General features: G+C 37.2%; 1 protein-coding gene across 2 annotated transcripts in view; it reads right to left on the bottom strand.

The window, feature by feature from the left end:
* The window catches only part of LOC150096010 (EEF1A lysine methyltransferase 1), an 84,146-nt gene that overhangs the window by 12,009 nt on the left and 54,203 nt on the right, over positions 1–17,934 (bottom strand). For both annotated transcript variants that reach the window (XM_090408891.1, XM_090408890.1), the window contains exon 4: positions 16,516–16,793. In XM_090408891.1, the coding sequence (XP_090265017.1) occupies positions 16,516–16,793 (278 nt within the window). The remainder of the gene's footprint in view (positions 1–16,515; positions 16,794–17,934) is intronic.

The raw sequence follows: 17,934 nt of genomic DNA, 5'->3' as shown, positions 1-17,934 counted from the left end.
AAGCAAGCTTCTATCAGTTGGTCTGTCTCACAACTTCTGTAATTGGGTTTCCAGCTTTCTGAATGCACACTTTGTGTGATGGTGAATGGTTCTCTATTCTCTCACTATGCAATTAATGTTGGATGGATTCCACAAGGTTCTGTTCCCTCACCAACCATCTTCCTTCTGTGTATCAACTTACTCCAATTTATTGCCAGTCCAGTACATAGTTTCACTGATAACAGCACATTGCACTTCCTTTCATTTGACAAACCTTGTGCTACACAAATCACCACAACCTCCACTGCCCTCAATTCTGATCTGCAAGTCATCTTTCAATGGGGTTTAGATAACCTCATCAATTTTAATGCTAGCAAAAACATGGTTTTTATTTCCCACAAAAAAGAACCATTTTCCTCCAGTATTAACTATTCTGACAACACTCAGATCTCTAAACAAGATAAGATTTCTCTCCTTGGAATTACCTTGACATCAAGCATCTCCTAGCATTCACCTCTGAATCTTTATACAAACTACAAATCCACTCAACTATAAAATATTGCTCTCACATGGTTGTGCTCCTAAAAGCTCCCTTGAAATACTTGACTCAATACAGAAGGAAAATCAGATTAATTAATGACCCATGTCTTACCAACTCACTCCACCCACTTTCACATCTGGTTGTTTCTGCAATATGTATCTTCTATAAATATTGCAGAGCCTGTGTAGCTCAGTGGATGCGACGTTTGCACACCACCGCACTTGGCCGCACGAAGGAAGACTTGGTTTCGAGTCTAGTCGGCGACTAGAGGAAATTTTTCTAAGCCTTTTTTCGACTGGTTCCCGAGTTAGTCAATCTCTGGCACGGGCAAGCAGGTTTTTCCTCCCGGAAACTCGGGTTTCTCGTCCTGTAAACTCGAGAAAATCGACCGTAGAACCCACATTATTTCAGACATTAAATATATTGTGTTAGGGACCACGAGATGGCAGCACATTTGAGCCGTCTCTCTTCACTGCGTACCGCTTAATTAGTGATAGCCTTGGGCCATCTGTTTCTGATTGGGTACCAGTGGAGATCGAACTGCCCACTCAGTCTCCAAAAGTTAGATAGGGCTAAATGGCCTCGCCTACTCCCGTATACGGGAATAAAAAGGCGTTAGCTGATTTTTTTTTTTTTATAAATATTGCCATGGTAAATGTTTAAATGAACTAGCATCAATAATTCTTCTAGTCTCTACTAAATCTGGTGAAACATGTGCAGCTACCACCCAACATCCTCTCAAAATCCAGCTCCAAGCTTGCAGAACAAGTTTTTCCCCTCCTCTTTCATCCCTGCTGCTGCTTCATTGCAGAAGAGTCACTTCCTCATGTTTCCCAAGGAATGCAATATGCAGGCTTTCAAATCAAATGTAAACAAGTTTCTCCTTTCTCAATTCATTATTCATACACAATAATGTGCTATAGGCTAATATACTAAAAGAAAAAAAATTACAGGAATGCATATCAGTACTTCTGATTGCATTCCTCTTGAAATGTGGAACGGCAGCTAGAGTAAGTGATATTTGACAGAAATACTGTCAAAGATGGAAGTATGGCTGCACTGCATAATTCAAAAAGCATGGTCAGAAAGTCAAATGTTGGATGATGGTGTGTTATGTACCATCCAGTCTTCTCCAATTCTTGGTGATGTTGTGAACAAGGGCTCTCCATCTCACTTGGCCTCTAGTCTTTTCTTTCAGCAGCTGTAAGTTCCTTCATGTTGTCCATTCACAGCTCTTTTGCAGTCTTTCTATCCTTCTCATGTCTTCAATCTTCCCCAACACAACTGCCTTTTTCAATAATTCATCTGCTTGCATAATACACCCAAAATACATTAACTTTGGAGGCAATTAATGTACAATTAACAAAGTACATTTTTTGCTTCCAAAGAGCAATGATCTCTAAAATATTCTTAATAGTCTCCCCCATACCTATAATTCAAATGAATCAATTCACTTTCTGTCTTTCATTTTAATGATTCAGCTTTCATATCCATATATCACTACTGCTTTGACAATTCTAACTTTGTGGTCTAACATCTCTATCATTCATAATTTTTGTCAGGTTTAACATGGCTTTTTTTCCCCATGGCTATCATTCTTTTAATTTCATCTTCACAATGACCATCATTTCTTATTCTGGACCCTAGTAGATCATAACTTTCAACCATCTCTATATTCCTCAATCAAAATCTATCTAAATTTCAAGAAGCCACCACTTTTGTTTTGCTGGTGTTTAAATTAAGCCTGGCTTTATTGCTTTTCCTCTTAACCAACAGACACAACTGCTCCGGATCTCTCTTAGTTTCAGGTTGTAACATCTGCATAGCTTAAATTTATTTTTTGCTACCAATCTTAATTCCTGCTTTGTCTAAGTTGGCAATTCTCATAATATGTTCATTATAAATATTAAAAGGATAGGGTGACAGCATACAACCTTGCTGCACCCCTTTTGCCACTTGAACTGTCTGTTTCTCCAAAGATCATTTTTAATGAAGCTTCTTGGATGTCAATCTCTCTCTCTAATTAAGAGAATTAGATGCTCAGATATTCCCATTGATCTCATTACATTCCACAGTCTGTTGCAATCCACATAATCAAAAGCTTTCTTATAAACAATAAAACTGATGAATACTTCCTTCTGAAATTTTCTCATTCTTTCCATAATGGATCTCAGGTTTAAGCATCAATAATTACTCTAGTTTGCTACCTGGTCTCCAGTTCCTCTACCACTCCTAAAGCTTGCCTGTTCTTCTGGCATTTCTTTATTCACATATGGTCCCAGTCTTTTTTTTTTTTTTTTTGGATCACTTTCAGCATAACTTTACTTGCATGTGAAATTAAAGCAACGGTTCTATAATTCTCACAACGTCTGTGATTTGATTTTTAGGAAGGGATGAATACTGATGTTTTCCTGTCTCTACGCCAGTATATTTTCTTTCAAACCTGTAGACAAATTTCAATTAATATTTTCCAAATTCCACTCACACTCAGTTAGTTCAAGCTTTTCCTTTTGGAAGCTGTTCCATTGCTGATATCACTTCACTTTTCATTATCATAGGTTCCTTAACAAATTCTCCTTCAATATTAATATCCTTGTACAAATAATCGACATACTCTTTTGATCTTTTTTTCCACTTCTTCTATCAAACTTTTTCTTATTACTACTCCTAATCTAGGGATAAACTTCCCTGTAACTTCATTTATCTTTCTAAACAGATCTCTTTTCCTATCTGTAATGTTATTTTCTTAAATTTCTTTGCCTTTTTTTAGGATTTTTTCCCCCCTGTATCTGGAAATCTGCACTAACCCATCTAACCTTTTCTTTGAAAAGGTTAGATGGGTTAGTGCAGATTTCCAGAAATTTCATAGAAAAATTAAATTTCTATGAAATTTAATTTTTCTCCTGTTATTTGAACAGTTTCTTCTGACAGCCATTTACAATCTTCTTGTTGCTTTGTTCAGATTCTTCTTCTATTAACAATAATTGCTGATCACAATGTAACCCATACAGGGCTACATGGTGATTAGCAATTATTATGAATGATTATGGAGACACACCCATGTTTCAATAATTAAAATTAACATAAAAGTTGATGTTGCAACCTTTATATCAAGCTCATCTTCAGGAACACACACATATATATATTATATACAGGATGACCATAAAGAGGAGGTGTTCAGAGCACTGTAACAAAAAATGTATTGGACAAAATTCACCCAAATTTGGTGTAAGTACATTCTGGAACATGGGATTTTATTTACAGAAGATAAAAAATAGTGCAAAATTCTGCCACTAGGTACATTAGGTGCTATAAGCATATGGTTTGGGATTAATTAAACAGCAATGGCTAGAAGAGACACGACAAATCAATTTTCGTGTTTGTATAACTCACAGATGTGGTTGAATATTTTCTTCTTTCAGATGTTCCTAAGAACTGCATTCTGTGAATGACAATTTTTACAACAGATCTGCATTGATTTGCCTCACATGCTGTGTTATTCTGTCTTTCAAGGTTGCTAAATCTGGAACATATCCTTCATACATCACACGTTTCAGATGGCGCCCACAACCAAAAGTCACAGGAATTGAGATCAGGTAAATGAAATGGCCATGTTATGGAAATACACAACTAATCACTCTGTGTTCTGTGAAGTGTTTCCATAACATTTGCTGTACCAGCAATCCAATGTGAGGTGCTGCTCCATCCTTCATGAATATGGTAGAGTCAAGGAATCTTCATTGCTACAGTTGTGGAACAACAAAGTTGCGCAACATCTCTTGTCTAACAGCAGAGAAGGTACGAGTCACTGGTCCTGTCAGGCAAAGTTCTTCGAAAAAGTATGGACTGATAGTAAATGATGCAGACACACACACGAGGTTTATTCACAGCTGCAATTGTGTGAGTTAAACTGCCATTCAGATAACAATGTGCTTCGTCACTCCACAAGATCTTCCATGGCTATGCATCATCCACCTCCATTCGAGCTAATAACGTCAGGGTAAACTGTAGTTGAGTTTCTGCATCACCATGAAGTGTGATTTCATGTAGGATTATGACATGTCCAGTTGCCTTGATATTGCCTGAGCACTGCTGGACCCTTGTGTGTTATTCATTCCTCATTCCACGATGGTAGTTGCAACTTTGTCAACTTGCTGTCAAAGTTGCAACCTCACGCTAAAAATCTGCTATTTTCAAATCGTAAAATCATTTTTCTAAGATTTGTTATTTTAATTGACCTTTTCTCCTATACTTCAAACGGTGGAATTCACGTGGCATTAGCATTACCGTATTGTTGATAATAAAACTTGACTAGCAACGTGCAATCCATAGCACTTCAGTCTTATCAGAATGACGTGAATCTGTTTCGGTCTTCCTTATATCCATCAACTCGTCAGTAGAAACAGTGAGATTATACAAATACTACTTGATTCTAGCACCAATAGTCCACTAGTGGAAGAATTTTGTACTTTTTTTTTTGAACACCTCTTTAATTATGGCAACTGTGCAATGGATCACAAGCTACATTGGTACTTAGTGCAGTGGGCTGAGAATAACTGCTTGGTTGCTGTTTAAAAAAATGCTGGAAGTTTTTCTATCTGTATTTTCTCTGCTATAGTAGTAGGGAGGGATTTTAGGTCCTTCAACAATGGCAAAGTCATCCTTCTGGAAAAAGGAGATTAAACTTTGCAATTACACCAAGGTCATTTAATAAATTAGATTTCATCAGACAGAAAGAGACCTAAAATCCCTCTATTACAAATATAGCAGAGAAAATACAGTCAGAACTTCTGGAATTCTTTAAAGAAGAAATAGTGGCCATAAAATCACTTAAAACAAAGATATAATTACCAAAGCTGACAAAGGTAATACTATCGTATTTGTTAACTGAAGTAAAAATGAACCAATTGTTATCTGACATTAATACATACCAATCCATTAACTATAACCCACAGAACACATTAAAAATAAATCGAATTACTTAAGAAATTACACATGGCTGACAGAACCAGTTAAAAAGTTGATACCACACTATGCATGCACCTCCAGAATTTACAGCCTTCCAAAAATATATAAAAATAACACTTTGCCAAATAGTTGAAGGAATTGACACCCCTAATTATCACCTAGCCAAGAAACTAGCAGCAGCATTTAAGAAGTTGGTAAGTCATTCCCTTCTCCTACATCTCTTACAAGACATATTTCCTCCTGACATCATGATCCTCTTGGCCCACATCCTTCAGTCAGGTTATTTCATGTGGCAAAATCATTTCTACCTACATCCATGGGCTTTCCACTTGCCCCTCCCATAGCAAACTTTTATATAGAACATTCTGAACAAAGAGCTCCAGATTCAGTGGCCTTGAAACCCCAAGTTTGACTGAGATATGTTGATGACACAATCACCATTGAGCCCCACAACCACCAAACTTGAAACAATTTCCTCAGCTACCTAAACAAGCAACACAGGCATATTCAATTCACCATAGAAATGGAAAATAATAACACATTTCTTTCTGTGGATACACTTGTTACATGTCTTGCCTCAGGCTGTCTATTCCTTCACTGTCTACCATAAACCAACACACAAGCTAATACATACACAGACTAGTACCACCACCCTACACAGAAACTAGGTGTTATTAGCATCTTAAAAAACACAAAGAAAAGCATTCATAATAAATGGCTATAACAAGAAAACACTCCATACAATAAAAAATTACAGCAAGGCCGCAGCCATCCCCCTTATTATTAAAAAAAAATAGCTAATACATTGCAAAAAATACAACATAAGGTCACATTTAAACCACTAATGAAAATAAAAAGTACACTAAGTTCTTTTCTTCTAAAGATCCCTTTCCTCCTCTTGCCCACCCAGGTGTAAGCCAAATCCACTATACTTGTAACCTACTCTAATTAGGTGAAACAGGCCATAAAATCCCACAATAAAAAGAACATGAACAACATACACTAGTGGCCAAAACTGTGGAAACCTTTTGGAAAAGGTGTATTTCTGAGGTTTGATGGCTCATAACATTTTTTGGAGTAATACCATAAAATTATATATCAATAGAAAGATAATTTAATCAAGAATGTAATGCAATAACTTTTATGAAGGATTTTTTATTAGAACAGCAGTTATAAAGAAGAAAAGTGAAACACAGAAAAAATGAGATATACAAAAATTCTCACAATGTGAGTTAATACTTAGTTGGGTAACCTTTAGCATTAATTACGGCCTTACAACGCCTTCCCATGGAGTGAACCAAGTTTTTTAGTTCTGCAGCTGTTATAATGTGAAACCAAGATTGAATTATTGCTTCTATTAATTGGGTTTTATTGGTGGGTTGCTTCTGACCAACAAGTTTCTTTAGTCGGCTCCATGGATTTTCTATTGGATTAAGGTCTGGGCTATTCCCAGGCCATTCCAAACCACTTTTTGCACACAGCAGCAACATGACATGGAGTCCTGTTGAAATATAAATGCTTCATTATCTTGGAAAAAATTACGTGCGGAAGGCTTCAGTTTGGGCTCAAGTATTTCATTTATGTATTTTTGGGCATTTCTATTCCCATTAATCATGCAAATTCTGCCCACACCTTTTGATATCATACAACCCCAGATCATAAACTAAGTGGGTGTATCATGGTATGTAATGCAATCAAGATGCAAATCTTCTCCGATTCTTCTCCTTATGTATTTTATGCTATCATTAGCAAACAGGGAGATTTTGGTCTCATCACTCCAAATAACACTGTCCCGTTGTTCCGCTGTTCCAGTTAACATGGGTTTTAGCCCAGTTTAATCTTTTCAACCTTTGTGTGAGAGATAAAAATGGCTTTTTTCGTGGAATTCTAGCATTTAGACCAAATTCCTGCAGTCTTCAGTCTGTCAATTTTGCATTGTATTGCGCGATTTCATCTTGTATACGCCCAGATGATTTTCTTCTGTCGTGTAGGCACAGTCTCTCAATTCTTCTATCATCACTTACTGTTATGCACCTTTTCCTGCCTTTACCAGTCTGGTTTTGTAGTGACTGAGTCTCCTTATACCTCTTCAAAAATTTAGAAATCCACCTTTGGTTAAGTTTCCACCAATTTTTCTTCTAATTTTTTCATAACTGCAGCCTTGTTCACTTAATAGTACTATTTTACATCGCTTTCTGGGTGACCAGTCAACTCTTTGCGCCATTTCTTTAATTTTATTACATTTTACAAGCTCATTAAATGAAAGAACACAAAAAATACCAATCAACTTGATAGCAATCACATAACACACTGACAAATGTCCTCCTCTCAGCTCCAATACATGGCATAAATAGCTGAATCCTACTGTGACCTTATTGGAGCATTGCCAAAACAAGATGACATCTGATTGGCTCTCTAAACACTCATGCTCATTGGCTACATTCAAATGAAGGAAAGTTACTTCATATCAACCTAAGCAAGTTGTGCTTCTTTTTTCTGGTTATTTGGCTATAACTTTTCATAGAATACAGATAATTGAATAAACTTTGTTGCATTACATTCTTGATTAAATTATCTTTCCATTGATATATAATTTTATGGTATTACCCCCCAAAAAAGTGGTGTTATGAGCCATCAAACCTCAAAAATACACTTTTTCCAAAAGGTTTCCACAATTTTGGCACTAGTGTATGAACTACTTTCGTCACGGAAAAGCTGACCTTACTGAGCATGCACTTGAAACACTCCACTAGACTGACTGGAAAGGCACCCAATTTGATACAAACATGAATTAAAAGAAGCCTGTGAAATGCTTGTCAACCAACTAAATCTACAGAAAAATGATGGCCTGAAAGTCCCAAGGATTTGTATGGCTCACCTACGAACCACATAACATTTGGCTGCTAGTTTGATGGGTGGTTTGAAAGTGGTATGGAGATTATATTTGTGGAGAACTAATCTTAGAGAGAATTATCTTGCAGAACTAGAATATAAGGATGGGAACAGTTTTGTTGTGATCTTGTATGCTGGTTACAGGAGAGATGGGGGGGGGGGAGAGGAGTATGCAGTATTTTATCTATTTTTATAGCGATTGTAGCTAGTGGCTAAAAATGTGTTGTAAAATAAGTTCAGTAGCAAAGGTCTGTGTTTGAATAAATAGCCCTGGCTGTGTGTAAGTGTTCTGAGGATGCCATACTGTTTGGATGGGTGATGGTGATTGACTGTTTATATAAGTACTTTCCTTTCTAATGTGTTTCTTGTAAACAAAGAAGGATAATGAAACATTCGATAATCATAGTGTATCTAGGAGTGGGATACAATTAGTTTCTTTTTCCGTACTGAAATGCATTTTTGAATGTTTGCTGTGTGCACTAAAAATGTATCTAATGTGTCTTGGACCATGCAGGTCAATGGCAAACATCTACATACCATACACAAACTCTTGGTTATGTGTAACTATGTTGAGTGCCTGATTTTCTAGAAATTCCATGTAGAAACTGGCTAGGTGGTGGGAGAAGAGATAATCCTTATCAATCTCATCTGGTTTTTTATATGGTCAGTCCTTGAGTTAAAGCTACTCGTACTTATGATAACTGTTCCATTATCATGTTGAACAAATATCACCTCACTCATGCAAGACACAGACCAGGGTGTTATTGCTGCCTTCAAGGTAGTAAGAAATTCTTTTGCTCAGACTGTTGTTATTACTAAGGTAAGAAACTCTCAAAGACCTTCTGGAGGGAATATAATGTCAACCAGTATGAATGTGTGAACATCAGTGGTTGACCATGAAGACAATTCAACTGGAGGCTGCCAAAGAAGGAAAAAAAAAATCCAGAACAAGAAGAAGAAGAAGAAAATATAACAAGCCCTCAAAAAAGTTTACAGAAAAAAGGAAGTGGTATTCGCCTCTAATAAGGCAATTCAGTTGTTTGAGGAAATGAAGAAATGGATCCCAACTTGGAGAAGCATAGCAATCAGACAGAATGATGTAAGCTGCAATTGTCTACTATGCAGAAAAGAAAAGGCAAACTAAGTTGGATATAATGTAGTGTACAATTTTTGAAAGATGTCTCCACTCTTGAACATGAGCCTAGACCTTCCACAATGTTATGCATCTCGTGAACCATCCTCAGAATGCCCTGTTGCAGTTTCTTAATTTGAGGAATTTTTGTTGATGACTTAGTCTCTTCCAATGAACTGCCCAATTAATAAAGTAGTAGAATTGAAGAATTACTCTTACTCCATCTGTTTCCAGCTGATTTTGCTGGTAAATAAACAGAACCATTTACACTTGTGTCTCATTATTTCACTATAAATAAAGAGTAAAATTAGATTTAAAAAAATATAACAAGACAGACTATATATTTTAGCATTCAGGCATTAATTGTTAGCATATCTTATAATCTCATATAATATAACCTCATAACATATCTGAGAAAGGAAATGGAACTCATGAACTGAAGAGATAAACTAGTGCAAGGCAAACAAGAGCAGGTATGAGAGAGCAAGGAAGGGAAAAAAAGCAAGAGGATGGCAGAGATGGAAAGAGAGGAAATGAGAAAAAGATGAAGGTGTGAGTGTAAGGAATATATGGAAACAGAAAGAATTAGAGATGCCAGTGAGAGAAGAAGTAATGAAGCTGTAAGGATCCTTTCTTTTAAGCAGTGGGAAGCACTGCCTCCATTTCATATTTTCTGGGCAAGTGAGCATGTTAGGGCAGTCAAACTAAGTTGCTAGGGTTGAAGTTAGCAGGAATTGTAGAATTCATTCAAGGTTGTGGATATTAATGGCAGTCATGGGAAAACACAATGCATTGGTTTTCCTATATACAAATGCCAGGAGTATTAGAAAAAAAGGGAATAAGTTTTATGGCAATGATTGACTCAGTCTGCTGAAGATTATTCGTATCAGCAAAACAAACTTGGTTGTCATAGCAGGATGTCCTTAGAGGGTCAGAAATTGAAGAATATATTTTGGCAGGATAGGGAAGGTAATGGGATGGAAGTGTTACTTATGGTAAGTGATTAAGCTGTGTCCTCTCAGGGTGGAGAATCGGGAGGAAAATGGTACTAATGGTTTTGAGAGTACATGGTGTGAAGTGGAGATAGACGAGGTAGGATATGTAGCGAGATGTTTCTGGAGGTCAAGAAATGCAGAGGATGATGTGCAGGAAATATTATTACTAAGGGAAACTCCAAGGAGTCCTTAGACTCATCGAGGGAGGCCCTAACATCATGTCAAGAACAACTATTCAACATTCACACAGTATCTATCATACTTCGCCTTGAACTCATTCACAGTCATGGCACCCACAACAGACTCTGGCAGCTTATTCCACTCATTCACCACTCTCCATGTAAAAAAACCTGGCTCTAACACTCTTGCCCAGTTTTCATGGATGGCCCCTAGTCCTCCCACCACTTAAAACATCTTTTGAATTAATCTTATAGAAGCCCTTCAGTAATTTGAATGTCTCAATCATATCACCCCTTTTCTGCTTATCAAACCAATTTCTTCAACCTATTCTCATAATGTTCATTCCATAGACCTGCTTCCTTCCTCCCCATCTTGGTCACTCGTCTCTGGATCCTCTCCACCTCCTCCCCCATCAAGAAGAAACCCTGGCACCCAAATCTGGGCACAGTAGTCTAGATGGGGTTTTATCAAGGTTCAATACAGAGGAACAACAACTTGCTTGTCTCTGCTCGTCAAAGTATTCTTCAGTAACCAAGTGATTTGATGAGCTGACTTAGCCACTTTTGCAATGTACCCCCTAAACTTCAACTCCTTATCCAACAACACTCTCAAATCCCTGGCCTCGTCAATCTCCTGGAGTACAGTTCCACCAATGTGGTACACTGCTGCTAATCTTTTCACCCCAAAATGAATAACCTTACATTTTGCCACATTAAATTGACATCCATTTTCCCTAGCCCAGTCCTCCAAACTATCCAAATCATCCTGCAAAATTTTGACATTCTGTGCATTCACTATTGCTCTACCCAACTTTGCATCATTCACAAACAAATGAACAGTTCCTCTAATATCCTTCCCTATATCGTTAATGAACAAATTAAACAGTGGTGGTCCAAGAACAGAACCCTGCGGCACACCACTAGTCACAAGCTATCTTTTTACTCCTGAATAAACTATTCTCTGATACCTATCCATCAACCACCTTCCTATCCATCTGACCAACCCTATATCCATCCCCATATGCTGCAGTTTACTGATTAGAATTCCATGTGGAATCCTGTCAAAGGCCTTAGCAAGGTCCAGCAGAATCACTGTAAACCCATTACCCTTATCCAGTTCAGCCGTCACTGTGTTATAAAACGTGAGCAAGTTACTGAGGCATGATCTACCCTTCACAAAACCATGCTATCCCCCATACAGTATCCCATTTTCATCTATCCATTCCTGTATTTTCCTCTTGACCACTTTCTCCAAGACCATGACAATGACTCCTGATATGCTGATCGGTCGGTAATTTACAACAGCAGTCTTGGAACCTCCTTTATGCAGTGGAACTATTTTCCCCTCTTTCCACCCCCTCGGGACTAACCTAGACCCGAGACTCAAATTAAACAAAATGGTCAAGGGCACTGACAATTCTTTAGCTGCTTCACGTACGACACAAGCAGGTATACCATCCAATCCCACAGATGTATTCACATTGAGGTTATGTAATAGACTATTCACCTCCACTTCATTCACCACAATTCCCATATAAGCTGTTGGTTCCTTCATTCCTGCAATATCACTATCTGGATGATATATTCTTGCAAAGTGCTCGCTCAGTAATTCCACTATATCAACTGATTCGGTTACCTCCCTACCATCGACATTCTTTAAAATCATTCTGCCGCATACACTTTTTCTTTTATTTGCAACATATCGAAAAAACTATTTGGGATTCTCTTTAGCCTGCATAGCTAATTTTCTTTCATAATCCGCTTTTGCTTTTCTTACCGCACACATTACCCTTCTGGCCTGCGCTTACCGTTCATGTGCCTGCTGGTCACCTTTCTCCTTGAATTCCCTCCACAATTGTTTCTTTTTTTGCAGCTCAAGCTTAATAGTGTTATTCATCCATTTAACCCCTACTTAATTTATTATTCGGACTCTTGGTATACAGTCAACCATTGCCTCCTGCAAACACTTCTTAACCACCTCCCATGCACTATCAACATCCAGCCCTTGCAGTTTTACATGCCATGGCACTGAACCAAGCAATCTCCTAAGCTTGTCATACTTACCAGCCTGGTAATTCCACATGTACCCTATCTTAATTGAAAATTCCACACATTTAGCTACCTTCCCCCATGTGGCTAAATGTGTGGACCCTATAATCATTCTCATCAATTGATGGCAACATGGTCATATTCATTACAGCCAAATTCTCAGATGCAATTGCTAGGTCAAGCACTCTCTGATCCCTAGTATTTTCCATTACATGCTGTCGCAGATAGTTATCCCTTAACAACTGCATAAAATCCAATTCCTCCTCCCATGTGTCCTCTCCTCCTTCCAATCAATGTCACCATAGTTGAAATCACTCCCCCCCATTTTATTCTCTAACACTCCTCCGATAACATTCCTCCCCTCATTTTATTCTCTCTGTCCCTCCTGAACACACTATAGCCCTCACATTCTATCCCACTAGCTATATCATCTTCTGTCAGCCATGTTTCACTAATCCCAATAACCTGTGGCCTGGAAGAGGAGAACCAAAGCCAAAAATTCTTCCTTCTGGTCAATACCCTCTTCAATAATGCAGCATATCTCTGAGTTGCCTTTGTAATATGTCCTAACATACTAATGCCAGGAGTATTAGAAACAAGAGACTTGTTTCTAATACTCCATTACATGCTGTCGCAGATAGTTATCCCTTAACAACTGCATAAAATCCAATTCCTCCTCCCATGTGTCCTCTCCTCCTTCCAATCAATGTCACCATAGTTGAAATCACTCCCCCCCATTTTATTCTCTAACACTCCTCCGATAACATTCCTCCCCTCATTTTATTCTCTCTGTCCCTCCTGAACACACTATAGCCCTCACATTCTATCCCACTAGCTATATCATCTTCTGTCAGCCATGTTTCACTAATCCCAATAACCTGTGGCCTGGAAGAGGAGAACCAAAGCCAAAAATTCTTCCTTCTGGTCAATACCCTCTTCAATAATGCAGCATATCTCTGAGTTGCCTTTGTAATATGTCCTAACATACTAATGCCAGGAGTATTAGAAACAAGAGACTTTAATTGTAACAACATAAATTGAGCAGAGGAAAGTGCATTCAGTAATAAAGCAACTGAATTTGTGGAATTCTTGAGGGACAAATGTCTAGGCAGCAGCAGTAGTGGAGAGATTATGAGCATCAATAGTTTAGATTTGGTCATAGCATTGGAAAATTTGAATGTGAGTGAAATGTTATACTTGTTCCTGCTAGTGAGAGTAACCATGCCTGACTTGGAGAATGAACAGGCATGTAGAAGTATTAAGAACTAATCTAGGCATGTAGATCTAACCCCACAGCTTCTGCTCAGTTCTACAATCATCCATCTTCTCAGAAACCAGTGATACAATACAATAGATGGAATAATTTGAAGAGATGTCATGGAGCTAGTTAAAAAAACATTTGTTTAGCAGCAATGGCAAATTGCATATCTCAAGTGAAAAAGATAAAGAAATTTGGAGTGGATGATATGGATGATTAGGGAAATCAAACAGGAATTGCAAATGAAGAAGTAGTCATGGAAGACATCTAAATAAAGAGAAGTAGGGAACAATTATATGAGCAATAAAGGCTCCAGCTATGAATGTGACTTCTGTAGTAAGAAGAAAAAATTAATATATGAAAAGATGCTAGCACTGAGATCCAAATTCAGAGGACATATTACAAAGGCAACTCAGAGATATGCTGTATTATTGAAGAGGGTATTGACCAGCAGAGGTAAGAGTTTTAGTACCATTGTATAAAATCTAGATCGGGATACATCTGGATTAATGTGCTGAGATTACACATTGAGATTTGAAGGAGCTGAATTAAACTACATACAAAGAGTGTTTGTAGAAGTTTAAGTTGTAGAAGTAGATAACAAAAATAATATTGGACAGAACTTTGGTTATGATGGATTGAGGTTCTGTTACAGTCTAGTAGGAAAGGAGATAAAGGGTGGGTGATATGATTTAGACATTTAAGCTGTTGAGAGATATTTAGCAGGTTGGCACCAGAGAGAAGACATAGAATGAAAGGGAGAAAGGAAGGACAGGAACTTATTAATTTGTGTTAATTTTTGCTTAAATACAAGCACTTTAATAGCAAAATTAGGCAAAACAGAATTATGTCTAAAATACAGTTGTGACAATGAATGGTCAAGCTACGAGGGGTGGTCTGAAAAGTTCTCAGCCTTGACCATGGATAACAACACTATCAGCAAGAGATTTTTTTCCTTTCTAAGTTGGTACATGTGTCATAAGCATCCATGTGAAATTGTAAGTCATTCTATCAAGTAGTTTGTTTCATACAGCTGTCTGAAGCAAAAGTGTTGTCTGTATCCCTTGAAATGGATAAAATTGAGTATCGTGCGGTTATAAAATTCTTTGTGAAAGAAGGTTTAAAGAAATTCATTCAAAGTTCATAAAAGTTTATGAACTTCGTTTATGGACACTCTTCTCCTTCATTTTCGACAATTAAGAAATGGGCTACTGAGTTTAAACATGGCCATACCAGCCTTGAAGATGGTCCATGTGAACGATGTCCAAAAAGTGTAACAACACCAGATATTATTGATCAAGTGCACGATATGCTATTGGATGACTGGCGAGTCAAAGTGCGTGAAGTTGTTGAGACTATAGGCATTTCAAAAGAACATGTAGGATATATTTTGAATGTAGAATTGCAAATGAAAAAGCTTTGTGCAAGATGGTTGCTGCACTTGCTTACAGCAGATCAAAAACGCACTCGCATGAAAATCTCTGAACAGTGGAAGCATTTTAACAAGAATAAAACTGATTTTTGCTTCAATTTATTACTATGGATGAGACTTGGATTCACCATTACACACCAGAATCCAAAAAGCAGTCAAAACAGTGGACAGAAGCCGGTTGTTCAGCGCCAAGAAGACAAAGTCGGTTTCATCAGCAGGAAAGGTCATGGCATCAGTGTTTTGGGATGCTAAAGGCATTTTGTTTATTAATTATCTTGACAAGGGTAAAACAATAACTGGGGAATATTATTCCACTCTTTTAACCAGACTAGACGAAAAAATTCGTGAGAACAGATCTGATTTGCGGAAGAAAAAATCATCTTTCATCAGGACAATTCACCTGCCCACAAATGTGTTTTGGCAATGGGAAAATTAAGGGATCTGCACTATGAATTGTTGGAACATCCACCCTATTCCCCAGATTTGACTACCTCTTCCCAAAGCTAAAACTCTTCCTTGCTGGTCAGCTTTGTTCTTCGAATCAAGAGGTGATTGCAGCTGTAGAGGGGTATTTTGCAGATCTTACTGAGAACCGCTACGTGGACTGGATAATGGCACTGGAGCATTGCTGGAATAAATGTTAGTCTTAAGGGAGATTATGTTGAAAAATAAAAATAATTTTGAAATTATAAATTTGTTTTTTCATTGTTAGGCCGAGAACTTTTCAGACCACCCTCGTACATAAAAATGTGATTAAGAAAAGCACATTTCATTATTGTATATGATAATTTCATTGCTTCAACTGATTGTTTCTTCAATAATGAAACTCTTCTGCTGATAGCATCCATTACTTCTGAGTCAATATGTGTAACAATATATGATTGAAACTTTCATTTTTGATCCTTACCTGTGTAAAATAATTTTTAAAATGATGGATTAATGTTTGCTAATAACTGAAATTTTTGCCTCGATGAAAACCAAGCCTTCCTTGGATCCAGCTGAAACTGAACATTAATAATTCATGCTATTCAAAAGATCAGGTACATAAATTTGTAAAATATTTTTCATAAAAAAAAAATGCAATATTTACCTGTACAAAGAATGATTTTATCTTTGGCAAGAAACAAGATAGTTTTTGCAATCTTTTCAATACATTCCTTTGACAGAAAGGGAGGATCAGCTAAAACTACATCACAACATTTATAAAGTTTGGGTTCCAAATTTAAAGGCTCGTTGTAGTTGTAGAATATGAAGTCTCCCCTGTAAACTTCGAAGCGCTTATCATATTCCAGTAAACATGTAGTTACATCAGCAGATTTCAACTGCTGCAATTTTTTATAAACAGTTGGACATGATATGCAAGCAATTCTGTAAGAGAAAGAAAATTTTATGAAAATATGTTTTCTTTACAGATCAGGACAGTGAAACCTACCAATCATTCTATCATTTTTCTGGATGCATTGACTATTTTGTTTGGTCCCTGAATAAATTCCAAATAAAAAATAATACTTTTGTTATTTATTTACTTTTTTTTTCAAAATATTTTATGCATTAGTCATTCAGAAATCTCAGTCCTGGCTGACAATTTTACTGCAATGACTGTTTCTGAGAAAATATAATGAAATACATGCAATGTGTTTTGAATGTACAATGATTGTGCATTCACGTACTTTTAAGATAAATTAATAATGAGAGAGGCACAATGTTTTTCATGTGGAATATACAGTAGTGGTAACTTGCTATATTATGCAAGGATGCTCAATGGTAGAAACATTACATTAAACTTCACCCATATTTTCAAATTAATAGTTCACATTAAGCTTCACCCTTATTTGGTTCAAGTAGTGTCGGATGGTGCGTGAAGTATGAATTTCACATACTATCTGACATTATCGGAAAGCTTCCATTAGTACAAAGGAAAGACAGCAATACTTTTCAGTGTTTTTGGCTCATCTTGTTTTGAATGGTTCACTATCTTCTTCAAATAGCTGTCTGTTTGTTTAATGGATGCTGGGAAGGATATCAACACAAAAAGTGACATGTTATTATTATTCATGACACCTCCAAGGAGTCTGAAGACTAATCGCAGGAGGACACCTATTGTACAACTCTCCATCTCCACCACTACACCAAACCAAACCGCTTACTACCAATCATCAACATCAGCACTTTCAACTGGCTACTACCACAGCTAGTATTATTTTGTCTGTAAATTGCCTGTGTTCTAAAGGGCCGATTTGTCTGTATGCGGGATGAAAAAACCAAGTTTCTGGGAGAAAAAACCCTGCTACCTCCGTATGAGATCGGCTAACTCACCTTCGATTGAAAACATCCATATAAAGATTCCTCCCGTCATGACGAGAATTGAACTTAAGCCTTTTCCAATCGAAGGGCACAACGTACCGTCATTCTTCCAATTGCGCTATGGAGGTGCTTAATGACAGATTCATACATAATTAGTCAGTCATTATACTAATTAATATGTGCAGTTTGATTCCTGAATGTGAAA

The sequence above is a fragment of the Typopeltis vanoorti genome, chromosome 19 (assembly GCF_054136105.1).
Source record: "Typopeltis vanoorti isolate ZY-2024b chromosome 19, IOZ_Tvanoo_1.0, whole genome shotgun sequence".
Classification (NCBI taxonomy): domain Eukaryota; kingdom Metazoa; phylum Arthropoda; class Arachnida; order Uropygi; family Thelyphonidae; genus Typopeltis; species Typopeltis vanoorti.
Note: the sequence above shows the minus strand (reverse complement) of the source record. Positions and strands in the feature narration are given on the sequence as shown.